General features: G+C 40.4%; 1 protein-coding gene across 2 annotated transcripts in view; it reads right to left on the bottom strand.

Moving 5' to 3' along the window:
- Positions 1-3218: 3218 nt before the first annotated feature.
- The window catches only part of MDM4 (MDM4 regulator of p53), a 192917-nt gene continuing 181640 nt past the window's right edge, over positions 3219-14495 (bottom strand). For both annotated transcript variants that reach the window (XM_073615829.1, XM_073615828.1), the window contains 3 exons: positions 9405-9557; positions 6123-6206; positions 3219-4099 (listed from right to left, as the gene is read on the bottom strand). In XM_073615829.1, the coding sequence (XP_073471930.1) occupies positions 3569-4099; positions 6123-6206; positions 9405-9557 (768 nt within the window). In that variant the 3' untranslated portion in view covers positions 3219-3568. The remainder of the gene's footprint in view (positions 4100-6122; positions 6207-9404; positions 9558-14495) is intronic.

Raw genomic sequence — 14495 nt, forward strand, 5'->3', positions numbered from 1 at the left:
CTCCGGATGTAGCGACCACTCCCCCTGATCCAGCAACTAATGGCTGAGGTAGTCCGCTTGCCAGTTTTCTATGCCTGGAACGTATACGGCAGAGAGAGCTAGCACGTGAAGTTCTACCCACCGCAGAATGTGAGAGACCTCCAGTGCCACTGCCGAGCTCCTCGTCCCCCACCCCAGTGGTTGACATAGGCCACCGCTGTGGCATTGTCTGACTGGATCCTGGATCGACTGTGCAGCAGCTGCGTCCAAATGGAGAGACATAACCTGATCACACGCAATTCCAGAATGTTGATTGATAGACGAGACTCCTCTTGATGACCAGCGGCACTGGGCCGACAGAATGCCCAGAACCCCCCTCCCCCTAGCTGGTCAGACTGGCATCTGATGTGATCACCGTGCATACACAGGTGCCAGTACAACAAACCGGACAGCGGCGTGTACGTGAGGGCGCGCGCCGGACACGTGTGTGGGGGCACGCGTCGGATGCGTGTGAGCTGCTTGGCGCCAATGGGCATTTAAAAGGACAGCAGCTGCACAAGTGGAGTGCTGTTTGATCTGCAGCTAGTATGTCCTGGAAACCTGTACCTGCCTTCTGATCACCTGTATTGACCCGGCTCCGTTGACTTACCCAAAATCTCCAACTCTGACCTCGGCTTGCCTTGACCCTGTTATAAAGGACTTCCTTGTTGATTTCCTGTTGCCGACCTCTGCCTGTTCATCTGACTCTGCTTCAGCTTACAGCCCTATCTGCCTGACTACCTGTGTTTGACCCAGCTTGTCTCACCCTGTTCCAGCATACTGATCTGCTCTACTGATTACCTGTGTTTGACCTGGCTTGTCTCACCCTGCTCCAGTCTGTACCTGCCATCTTCCAGGTCGCTGATCTGCATCTGCCCCAGCTGACACCAGCCTCCCGGACCTATCTGGTGGCTCATCATCCATCCATCCCTACACCACAATACTCACAGGCACTCCTACCTCACTGCGCTCTCGAGTCTACTGCTCCCACTCCAGTGGCTCCTGAGCCAGGCCTGTCCTCCTACAAGTCAGACTCTACTACACGGTACGTAACAGCAATAACTTGGTAGAAATTGGAACTTGCATATCCGTGGAATCGCCAATTAGCGCTAATTCCAAATTTACTAAGGCATGTTTGCCGCTAATAGTGCAATTTTTCATTTACATGTTCACATAGTTTAACTCCTAATTGCCTGAAATAGACGCTATTATATGCAATGGCGCTCGGTACTTCCCGGTGCTATAGTAAATGACCCCCCATTTTATCTGAAGTTTAGGATGCCCAGTTCTACTTATTGATTATAGATACTACTCAGGACTTCTCAAAAGTCGATCCAATATATGTTTCTTTGAACAGAGATCAAAATAAAAGAAATAACCAATTCAGTATACCTGAGGCATTTCTTAGATTTCATGCCATTAAAATACATGTTTTGATCAGAAAGGAATTTTGGGACCAAGTGGCATGGTCAGGGTTATGATGACAGAGCCACAGTGAGTGGTACTGTTGGTGTGCAGCCTCAATTTTTGCAATTAGAGGAAAATGCTTGTTATGCAATACACAATATACATTTAGTTCCTCAAGAAGCTGTGGCAGATATTACCGAGGTTTCAAACTTCATGGGTGTGCTTCAGAATAAAACACTTTTTCGGAGACAGTGAAAAGCATATGAAGACCCTGTCTATTTACCAGCAAATCTTTTGTTACCCTGAGGAAACTGGGTCCAACATGGTGGTCATCTCGCTAAAGGTCACTTTCGATATCCAGATGTACAGTTATCAAAAATAAGCCTTGTAGCAAAAAAATAAATAAAAAGTTAAAAAGAGAAGAGGCAATGGGATTGAAAAAAACTGAACCCTTTCAATCGGTCTACAACCAAAATATTCAGCAATGTAAATTCTCTGTCCAAGTTCCACCAGTCTAAGAGCATGGACATGTCAGAAGTGGTTCGTTTTTAGACAGCTGTGGAAGACCTATCCAATTTCAGAAGTCATTGTGAAAAAGACAGAAATAATGAAATCTTGCTAGCACAGGCAAATTTGTTTCGATTCAAACTTAGGTGAAATATTCCAAGACAGGTGCAGTCAGAATCTGAAGCAGATGTGAATGGCAACCAGCTTCTAGCCTTCATTTTCAAAGCTTAAAGTGATTGTAAGACCTAAAAACATTTTTTTTACCTTATTGCATTAGCATCGCGCCCTTACACCCCCCCCCCCCTTCATACTTACCTGAGCCCTCACTCGATCCAGCTCTGTGCTTATCTGTAGCCACTCAAGTATACTGGTATCATGTTTATTCAAGAAATAAAAAACTGAAAATGTGACTTTACGATTTTAATCGAAGAAGATGAAGGTAGAAGTGGATTGGTTGCTATGTACAGCTCCCACAGATTCTGTCAGGTTGAAAGTACTCCAAATGCAAAATTTTCTCTATCCCTTACAAGGTTGTCATCTTGTTAATCTGTCTGTTATAACTTATCATGCCTAGCCTTTACAAAAAAGTTATTAAAAAGACTGCAGTACACGCTGTTTTTTTTTTCCTTTATCTGGTTAAAAAGAAAATATGCTTTAACACGTGTAGTTCACGCACTGTGCTACAAGAGTGCGGTAATTAGGGTATTTTCCACTGGCATTTTTTTGGTGTTTGGGGAGGGCCTGTCAGAAATGTTGTCATGGGGGCCCTGTGATCTCCAACTTACTGATGAGCAGATCAGGTCATCATCAGGGACAGTAATATGATCTTTGTAAGTGCAAAAATATCTGTAAATTGCGTGACATGCATGCAGATAGCATGTAAAAAAAAAGATTGTCTCTTGAAAATAAATAAATGTCTACTTGCATCTGGTTTTGGCTGTTTAGTTTCTGCATTATACAATTTCCATTAAACCATGCTAGAAAAGATCCTTCCCTCCACAAAGTGAACTCTTCAAACTGTAAAGAAAAAAATTATGCTGAACATTTTGCCCATTAAATTTATTCCAGGAAATGTGGCTGTCAGCAATTTTTTTTTTTTTTTTACAATACAGATGGTGAAAAAAAAAAAACAAAAAAAACAAAAAACACTTGAGCAGTTAGTACTAAAACATTTTTAGCTGTCTTTACAAGCGTGGTCTAGACTTGTCAGAAAGCTGTAGCCACTGGCACAAAAAAAAAAAATTGAGATATACAGTGTAAAACAAAGACTAGATATAAATAAAATATTCTCTGCAATGGTGTCAAATGTTTATAAATATCGCAAAATATTTTGATGGTCACAAAGTAAAACAATGCAATGGAAAAAAAACACAATTATTTATGGCAGTGATAAGGCATTGTCAAAAAATTGGAGACTGGGATAAGCAACATTCCATTATCCCAAGTAAACACTACAAAGATTTCACATCATCACTCTCTTGCTTCTCTTAAAGAAGAAAGGTGCTTTAAAAAGAAAAAGACAAAACATGTTGTATATTGCGAAAGATTAAAGATTAGAAAGCCATTTAGTGATAGGCTCCAAGAGCCTCATCAAGCATTACCTAAAAAAAAAAAAAAAAAAAAGGGAGCACATTAATTATGCCACATATGTTTTTATCACCATCTGTATGGGTTTTTTGCACACTGGACATCCACTATGAGTCTTCTGCAGACTACGTGCACAGTGAAAACATGTCACCAGGTGAGCTGTACGCCCATGTACCACATTTCCATTTCGTGGACGTTGCTGGCAGAGCGTGCAGGGCTCCAAAAGAGGACGGGTAGACTCCAATGAGGTTTCCTCTGACTGATAGCTGAAAAGAGTGTCAGTACTTTCTGAAAGGCTTCCAATATTAGATGCCAAGTCTAGTGGCTCCAAGAAGTGTGACACACTTTCAGGTCCTCGAACTCTAACCATGGGGGCAGACACTGTTCTACGACAGTCAGGAATGTCAACAGCACTGTTGATTTCTTGGGAACTGGCCTTGGCAGGAAGTGTTGGTGTGGAGTGGGTATGTACAAGACGGGGCCAATCTGCATACCAGTCCTTGCGTAAAGCCCAGCAGCGGAAGCAGTAACGTTTGCCTGGGGAGTTAAATTTATGGCAATTTGTACACTGCCAACAATCCTGAAAAGAGATGCAGAAAAATGCTTTAGACCATTAAAATGTAATGTGTAAAATGAAATGACAAAAACAGAATGTGCTACTTGTACATCATTTTCACACTGAGGTATTTTTTTCACTTTACTCTTTTTTTTATCTCAAAACAAGTTTTTATTAAACAAGCATAGTACATCCATTACCGACTTCAGAGTACTACACTTTGTTACACATTTACAGACCTTAGTTCCACATAGGTTACTGAAAGTTTCAAATGAACATGTACAGTGTATACATCTACACAATGGAAGCAATAGGCAGCATCATGTGACATATGTGCAGAGATCCAATTTGGATCCATACAAAGTTGTACAGGTATGGAGGCACAGCTCCCCCCCCCCCCCCCCCTACACTTTGAGCATGAGCTGGGGGCCCAGCAACTGGTATTGCCATGTCAAAGTGTTTATAGCAAACGGTCCAATACAAGTTCCACAGTGGCCAACCCGGAAACGTTCCGCCATGGTTCCCATAGCTTGGCAAACTTTGCTGTACTGCCCCTATGTTGGTAGATATATTATAGCCTTAAAGTGTTACCCATTTGCTCTATCCACTCCCGCACTGTATGGGGTTGTTTTGATTTCCAGTGCCGTAAAATACGTTTCGGGAAAAGGGCCCTGGCTATCGCCTGCCTAGGGGCCTCCTCCATCAAGCCATCATCTATAATACCCAACAGACATTGTTTGGGATCCTTTTTAATTTGAACCTGGAAAGCTTAATAACCCCTATAACCTCCGTAATTTGGGGAAACGTCACAGAAGGCGTATCAAATCGCCGTGATCCCACATGCGAGTACATGAGGGATCATCGCGCACTCCCATTTTAACCAACTTGGCAGGAGTATAATGGACCCGCAGAAGTATATACACAACTGGGACAGGTGTTGAGCAACATTTAAAAGAACACTGTGAAACCCGCCAATTGCACCTCCTCCCATTGTTCCTCCTCAAAAGGCCCATCATCCCGCTCCCACTGGGATATCACCTTTTGGGTAAATTTGGTAAGAACAGATTAAGTAGCATAGTGTAACTGCATGATATGAAGCCCTTATAAGACGATACCTCTGATATGTAATTAAAGATAGGAGTGTTTTGTACCCATGAATCCACATCATTTTGGGCTTTTATCACGTGCTGGAGTTGGAAGTAGTAGAACTGCATGGACATGGAGAGCTGAAATTCCGTCTGAAAAGCTGCAAAGGCACACAGCTCTCCATCACGGAATATTTGATATAAGTAGTTAATCCTGTATTGCTACAATTTTTTACCATATTGCAATTGCCACCTCTCAGTGTACCGGTCATTTTGCCATATAGGGCTAAACTTAGTAAACCCGGTGACCTGTTGTAGTGTTCTGACCCTATTCCAAATTTTTTGCATTAGTTTATATGTGGGGTAGAATTTATTTGATTTACCGAACTGCAAAGCTTCAAATCCCTTATCGACCACCTTCCCAATCGTGAGCCGAAGGAGTTTAGTAGTGGAATCCGCTAAGTTCATCTCTGGGGAAGGGTCTGGGTTAATCGCTCTGGCTATGTGTTGTAGCTGGGAGGCCAGGTAGTACAGCCATGGATTTGGCAGTGCCAACCACCTTAGGCCACTGAAGCTGTTCCAGTCTCACTCTGGCGGTGGAGAAGTGCCATATTAGAGATCGAAACAGAGTTAATAATTTGGAACGGTTTTCACTTTACTCAGTAATTATCTCAAAAAGTAGTAAACCACATGAAGATGTAAAATTTAAAGCTGCACGCACTTCTGAAAAAAAAAAAAAACATTTGCAAACCAAAGAAAGTATAAGAGCAAACTGAGCTTTTCCACCAGGTTCATGACTTCAAAACAAAATTAATCATCCATGAAAATGTTGATATCCATGTGAAAGTATGCCTTGTACACTAGTCGGTTGAAAGTTCTTTGCAAAAATTTCAGGAAACAAAGCTTTCTATGAACTGAGAAACATGTCAGAAACAATATGTAATAACATGACTACAACAAACCTCTGATCCAATATCAGTATCTGTATCATCGCTCAGGCTTTGTGTGTCCTCTAAATCCTCTTTGTAAATAGTCACCTCAAATACCTAGTAACCAGGAAAATAAAGTTTTAGAAATTTGTAAAAACAATTTGTTACAGTTTAACAGTAACACATGTCCAACCCTAGAGTAACAATGCTCACTTCCTGTACTGTATGAAGCAGCAGCATTGTCATCCTAAAACAATTCAATTTGATAGTGTATTTAAACCTGCTAGTATATCTAACACTCCCCTCCCTCCAAACTGACAATGCTGCTGTCCAAAGGTGCCCACTGTACTCCTTAATCCAGAGTGGGGGCACTCTAATATAGGATGTGTGTTACTGGCCAGATCACCAGGTGAAAACTGAGGGGGGAAAAGCCTAAAAAAGATAACAAATGCAGCCACCACATCTAAGAATTGGTAAGCTGTAATATTACATTTTTGGTTTTGCGCTTAATACCACTTTACTCTCTTGTCGACCAGCTGCCGTCATACTGTGGCAGGTCGGCACTCCTGCACAAACCGCCGTAAGTGTACATTGGTCTTTGCATAGGATATAGCGGGCACGCACACGGGTTCGGCAGACTCGATCTGTGTACAGAGGCAGAACAGGAAACTGCCTATGTAAACAAGGCGATTTCCCGTTCTGTCAGATGACGTCAGAGATCTTTTGTTCCCAGTGATTGTTAACAGTGATCTCGATCATGTCCCTGGTAGCCCATCCCCCCTACAGTTAGAACACACCTAGGGAACACACTTAACCCCTTGATCGCCACCTAGTGTTAACCCCTTCCCTGCCAGTGTCATTTTTACATTGATCAGTGCATTTTTATAGCACTGATCAATGTAATAATGTCACTGGTCAGATTTGTCTGCCACAATCTCGCTAAAAATCACAGATCGCTGCTATTACCAGTAAAAACAATAATTAAAAAAAATTAATTACAAGTCCTTAAATCTATCCCATAGTTTGTAGACACAATAACTTTTGTGCAAACCAATCAATTTACGCCTGTTGCAATTTTTTTAAACAAAAAGTAGAATATATATATATTTGTGAGGAAAAAAGGACATAAATTTTGTTTGGGTACAGCATCGCACGACCACACAATTGTCAGTTAAAGCAACACAGTGCCGAATCGCATAAAATAGCCTGGTCATTAAGGGGGCAAATCCTTCCAGGGCTGACGTGGTTAAACTCCATTTATTTATGGCTGCTTGAGAACAGCTTCAGTCTATAATACGTGAAGCATTTTCACGCTATAGATGTCGTTACCTGTAAATTGTTGATTGCCGACACCTTTGCGTCACTTGTTTCAACTACACATTTTATATAATATTCTAGGCTGGCCTATATCTGTGTTCTCAAACAACAAAATCTGATTTTTTTTGTTTTAAATGTTTATAAAATCAAACTGTTGAAATAAATGTCACATAAAATTCCCCACTTGAAATATACCGATTTACTCAAGTGAAGAAAATAGGAGACACTGGTTCCATGAAAGAAATTTTTGTTTGAGTAATATTTAAATAATTTAAACGTTTGTATTTGGATGATTGAGTTTCAATGATTCTAGACAGTTATAAGAAATCATTCTTGAACCCTAACATTTCTATATTCTGCCCAAAAAGTTATTCAAGTTTGGTTTGAAATTCTATTTTCTAGGTTATAACAAGTGCAGTTCTAATAAACTCCTTCCTGCCACAATGTTCTACATCAAACATGCCTTTTGCATGGTGCCCCACCATAAGGACATGATCGTCTATCCGCTTCCTTTTGATAGCTAGCAGCTGACACTACACAGCTAAAATGCTTTCAAACCCCCTTGTCCCTAACAGCTCCAGGCCCCACTAATGATCAGTAACCAGAGTGGTTTTCAAACATGTCAGCTATAATATAGTGATTGCCTGAAAGCTGAAGGTATTATTCATTGACCACTGCAGCCCATAGAAAGCAGTCCTATTTAATATTCTAATGATCTACACACACACACACAAACAGTTTGGTTTGAAATTCTAGTTTCTAGGTTATATACCAAGTGCAGTTCTAATAAACTGCCATATTCTACAATATTCTACATCAGACATTCCTTTTGCATGGTGCCCCACCATGAGGACACGATTGTGATCTATACACACACACATTCAGTATGTATCACCTAGCAGAAAATCAGCCAGCACATTAAGTGAGCACTCCATAGGGCTTGAAACAGATGGATAAAGTAAAAATTCTTTAATAGCACTGTTATTTTGGTGGACACTGTTACACATCAACCAAATAAACTTATCTTTAAAGTGTGCATCCACCTTCTTCCTAAAATCTGATGCTTCATGCAGACTACTATTAGATATGCTCTGTCTTTCCTCCAAGTTACACACTCTATTTCAGTATCTGAGCCAACAAACTCGCCCGCACAAAATACTATAGATTTCCTATGACTAAAAAGATGGCGGAGTTTGTCTCTCAAACATTTACCAAAAAGGCCACCTATCACAGGTCATCCATTGATCATCTCCCAAAAACTGGGTCCAAACGGAACACGACTACCATAGTTAGTCATTAGCAAGTATGCATTTAGGAAAACCCTCCTGCAACAACAATTAAAGAAATGTCCTATACATAGGCCAAAAATATAAACTACCGTATTTATCGGTGTATAACATGCACTTTTTTACCCTGAAAATAGAGGGTAAACCATGCCTGCGTGTTATACGTCGATACATTTTTATTTTTACAAAGAGGGGGGGTTGGGCAGGGATCGGGCGATCCGCCCGGGTGCCAACCATTGGGAGGGTGTCAGGCGGCCGCCCCGCCACTCCTGGCCCTGGGACAGCACTGCCATACTTTAGTTACTCAAGTAACGCCACTCATTCTGGCCGCTCTCCTCCCGCTCCGCCTCCTCGAGTGCAGCTTATGATTGGAAGAGAGCAGTCATGTGGCCATCAATTAAACAGCAGAGGAGAGTCACATGGCCGTGTCCACAAGAGAGCGCCGTTAATTGAGGTATATAGAAGCTTACACAGGATGAGCGGTGTATGAGAAGGGGCTGACAGTGATGTTTTCTCAACTGGGAGTGCAGGGGGGGGGGGGGGGCTTTATAACTTCTGGTTGAAGTTGGAAAAGATCATCCACATTTAAAAATAGGTAAACATTATAATAATAATTCCTGTTTAAATCAATGGACAAGAAAAAAAACAAAAAAACACAAATATTGTTTATTGAATACATATATGGCATTTAGGTATGGAGGAAAGTACTCACTTTTTTACTCTCGTCTTCTCTTACATCCTCATCTTCACTATCTTGGGAGTCTGTATGTTCCATTTTCACCTCTACATTAATCTGATCTGACCGATTTTCATTTAAGAACCACAAATCATCTGTTGTGTCTGAAACAAGGGCTGTATCTATATCCTGCAACATAAGAGGGTTCTTGTTAGGCTAAAAAGGTCTAGGGCTGCAACTAACGATTATTTTCATAATCGATTAGTTGGCCGATTATTGTTTCGATTAATCGATTAATCGGTTAATAACCTTAAAAAAAAAGTGTGGTGTATAATTTAGTTAATATGTAAAGTTTTAAAAAAATATTCTTAAATATCTCTATGCAGTGGTAAAAAAAATAGCCAACTATATGGTTAGGGAGCAAAATATCTAATCCACTCTGAGAATAACAGACAGAAGAGATATACTGTATATACTATTAGAGGAGAGATAAGAACGTTCGTTCGATTTCCTAATCGTTAGTGGGGTCAAATCGACGTTCATTTTTAGCCACAGTAATGGGAAAATTTGGAAATAATAAAAAACTTCTTGGTGAAAGGAATTATCAGACAGTGTGTGTGGTTTTTGTTCAGAAATTACAATTATTTTAAAAACAGAATGTTAAAAACAAGTGAAAATTTCAAATATTCTTTCATTCATCGAAAGTACAAAGATTTTTCATCTGAATATTCTCATTTGAAAATTGATCCGTGTGGCCAGCATAAGGCTCAATACACACCTATGCAGTTTGCTTTTGATCTTTTTCTGCAGTGCTCTTTGCTGTGCGGTTTGATTTTTGCGCACGTGATTTTGCTGCGATTTGCGTTTTTGCAATTTTTTGGCCAATTTGTTGGGCAGATTAAAAAACACAAATTGCTGCAAAAACGCATTACATGGTTTTCTGCAGCTTCTCCATTGAAGTATGTTGAACCAAAAAAGCTCTGTTTTGCGTTAAAAAAGTCCCTGACGCTTTCCAAATACGCAGCGGCTGAAAAAGCAAAGATGTGAACGTGTCCCATAGGAAACCATGTAAATGAACTGTAGTCCGTTTCTGCAAAAAGAACCAAAAAACAAATAGATGTGAACCAGGTCTAAGACGTTTAGTAACATAATGGGGCTAAAAAAACGAATATTAGCCCTTTTATAGTACAAAAAAAGCAAATAATCACTACTGTAAGGGGTTCATTTTTTTTACCGTAGAACTGTGAAAGAAATTGTTACAGTAGCGATTATTTGCTCTTTTTGTACTATAAAGGGCTCATTTTAGTTTTTTTTTTTAACCACATTATGTTACTGGCCGATTAATCGATTATGAAAATAGTAATCGATTAATTTCATAATCGATTAGTTGTCGATTAATTGATTAGTTGTTTCAGCCCTAAAAAGGTCATATGCTTAATAAAGCATACTAGAACAAAATAAGATGTTTTCAAAATGTTGAGATATGCTTTACTCATAGTAGACATCTTCACTGTAGGATGTATTGGGCAGGCTTTTTGTGCAATACTGATCATGTGCCTATAGTCCCTGGCTTGTTTCCTGCACAGAAGACTTGAGACACAAGCAACAGATGGTCAGTAGTGACTGTTAAGCATTCAGCAATGTGGATTTTAAGAAGGTGTTTGAAGACATTTGCTTCAAGATATGCGGATTGAGTCCATCTCATTGGAAGATCCTGTCCGCCCCCCTTCCTTGTGTGGAGACCTGAGGAGCTGTTTTTCCCCTGAGTGGAGGTTCATATTAAGCTGATTTACAGCTTACCTCTGGTAAGCGCACATCTTATTAGGTGGAGGATTTCTCACTGGGTGTTATATGTATATAATCACCGATTGCATCTGCCTTGGCTCCGAGGACTGTGTGTTTTTGTGACTGTTTAGTCACTTTCCTACTTCATTTGGGACTTTTATTTTTTAGTCACTTGTTCTATTTTCACTTTCATTAGAATTTTGGTGTTTCAATATTTTAATATTTTTCAATATTTTTTATATTTGATGAATTGTATTTCTATGCACGTAATCATGTCTGTTTAGTTACGTCACATGTCATTGTTCTTAGCGCGGTCTTTTTTGATTATTTTTGTCTAATATGTGCACGCCTCACATTAAGACTGCTGCTTTTTTAGTTTTATAACCGAGCTTTTTTATAGGGAGTAGCGCGGTAATTTTTGATACATATTTTGTGCAATACTACCTTGGGGGGGGGGGGAATGCTAGTGATGTTTGTCAGTAGCAAGAATTGGAGAGCACTGGTTTCCTTAAAATACATCAGAAGTAATCAGTTCTGTTGGGGAATTACAAACATGTTGTTGGTCAAGCTATAGGCTTGCTGGTGTCTTTGCTTGAATTCTTCCAACTTGTAGAAGTTAATAAGCAAGAATGTGTGGATGTGTAAAAGGTGTCCTTATGTGAAAACAAGAAAAAGATATGTTGAGTTTGATATGACTAAATAATAAGATTGCCTTTTAGAAATGTACAAAAAGTCTAGATATCCTCTGGGTTACATAACTGGATATTGCAGGTATTTAAGTATCTACAGGTAAGAGACTTTTTTTTTTTTCTTTTTAAGTTTTGGAAAGAGGTGGCGGTGGGTTAGGCCGGCGGTCAAGTTTTGAATGCTTTAAGTGTCCTTACTGAGGAGGTTTAACCCCTCTACATGTACCGATGACCCCTCTTACCGAAAAAAAAAGTGATGGAAAACCCAAAATTTTACAGTTGTACCAAGAACAAAGAGGTAAGGGGAATTCTTCCAAAGGAAATACCTGTTCTGGTAAGAATTATTATTAGTATTACTACTTGTTCTGTCTCTGGGGCACAGTCCCTCAAAAAGCAATGGATGGTGTTATCAGTCATGGATACACACTCACCAGCCACTTTATTAGGTACACCTTCCTAGTACTGGGTTGGACGCCCTTTTGCCTTCAGAACTGCCTTTATTCTTTCGTGGCATAAATTCAAGGTGTTGGAAATATTCCTTAAGGATTTTGGTCCAAATTGACATGATAGCATCATGCAGTTGCTGCAAATTTGTCGGCTACACATCTATGATGTGAATCTCCTGTTCCACCACGTCCCAAGGGTGCTCTATTGGATTGAGATCTGGTGACTGGAGACCGTTCGAGTGCAGTGAACTCATTGTCATGATCAAGAAATCAGCTTGAGATTATTTGAGCTTTGTGACATGGTGCATTATCCTGCTTGAAGTAGACATCAGAAGATGGGTACACTGTAGTCATAAAGGGATGGACATGGACAGAAAAAAAAAAAAAAAGAAAAAAAAAATCAGGTAGAGCATTTTAACAATGCTCAATTTTATACTAAGGGGCCTAAAGTGTGCCAAGAAAATGTCCCCCACACCATTACACCAACACCACCAGCTGGAACCGTTGATACAAGGCAGGATAGACACATGCCTTCATGTTTACACAAAAGCCTGACCCTACCATCTGAATGTCAGAGCTGAAACTAAGACTCATTAGACCAGGCATTGTTCCAATCTTCTATTGCCAAATTTTGGTAAGCCTGTGCAAATTTGAGTCTGTTTCCTGTCCTTAGCTGACAGGAGTGGCACCTGGTGTGGTCTTCTGCTGCTGTAGCCCATCCGCTTCAAGGTTCAATGTGTTGTGCATTCAGAGATGATATTCTGCATACCTTGGTTGTAACAAGTGGTTATTTGAGTTACTGTTGCCTATCATCTCGAACCTGTCCATTCCCTTCTGACCTCCGACATTAACAAGGCATTTTTTCAGACCATTCCCTGTAAACCTTAGAGATGGTTGTGCATAAAAATCCCAGTAGAGCAGCAGTTTTTGAAATACTTAAACCAGCCCGTCTGGCACCCATTTCTTCCCCATTCTGATGCTTGGTTTGAACTTCAGCAAGTCGTTGCTGCCATGTGATTGGTTGATTAGTAATTTGTGTTACCAAGTACTTTAACAGGTGTACATAATAAAGTGGCCGATGAGTGCATATTGCCTAGAACTTCAGTTTATGTTTGGAAGTTTTCCCTGGCTCTGCGCCTGCCATTTTCTCTTTCCTTCTGCTCTGGTATAATTTTTACTCCTGGGGCCACATTCAAAGAGGTAAACTAAACTTCCAGCTTCTTAAAGCGGAGTTCCAGTGTTTTTTTTCTTTTAAACGGGGGGGGGTCATTGGTCCAGTTATCTCCACACTGTTGAATGCCAGGAAGCTGGCTCCAAGGTGCATCTACTACACGACCATAATATATCCTGGTGTGAAGTCAGAAAATGGCATCTGCGGAGATATACGATAGGGAGAATTTTGTCTGTCTTTCTCCAATTGGGAGTAAAGATAAAAGTGGCCTTAAGTACCAATAAAGCTGAGCTTTGGATGCACTTTATATAAATATGGGTCTCTTGTCCTGAACTATGTCCCGCGGTATAAAATGTATGTAGCACAGGCTACATACAGCGTATCGCACAGTGTTCTGGGTTCGAGACGAGACTTTCAGTTTTATGACGTTCAGTTATGTTTTATAGCAGAAAGTAAAAAATATTGTTTTGGTCCATCTTTTTTTGTTTATAGAACAAAAAATGAAAAAAAAAAAAAAAACCACAAAAAACGCAGTTGTGATCAAATACCACCAGAAGAGAGCTCTATTTGTAGGGGGGGGATTTTTTTCTATTCACCGTAAAATCCCTTTCTCTAAGTTCATTGACGGACACAGCACTTCCATTCTTGACCTTAGGGTTATATCACCACCCTCAGGAACAGGACCAGGCAGAAAAAAAAAAAAAAAAAAAAGAAGAGCAAGCACCCCACATTCTGCTACAGGCAACTCATTTCACTGCAAAGCAGTACAAAACACAAACAGGAGGGGTGGGTGCCATGTCCATCAATGAACTCAGAGAAAGGGATTTTAAAGGTGAGTAGAAAAAAAAATCCTGTTTTCTCTTTCGTTCATTATTGACTGGCACAGCACTTCCATTCTTGACCTTAGGGCCGTCCCCAAAGCAGTGCCACAACGAGGGGTGGGAACACAGAAAAAAGGAAAAACAACCTCCACCCAAACAGAACCCCCGGTAAGGGGAGCCAAAAACCTCAGACGGTCGCCTGCAAAACTTTGCGGCCG

The sequence above is a fragment of the Aquarana catesbeiana genome, linkage group LG02 (assembly GCF_042186555.1).
Source record: "Aquarana catesbeiana isolate 2022-GZ linkage group LG02, ASM4218655v1, whole genome shotgun sequence".
NCBI classification, from domain to species: Eukaryota; Metazoa; Chordata; class Amphibia; order Anura; family Ranidae; genus Aquarana; species Aquarana catesbeiana.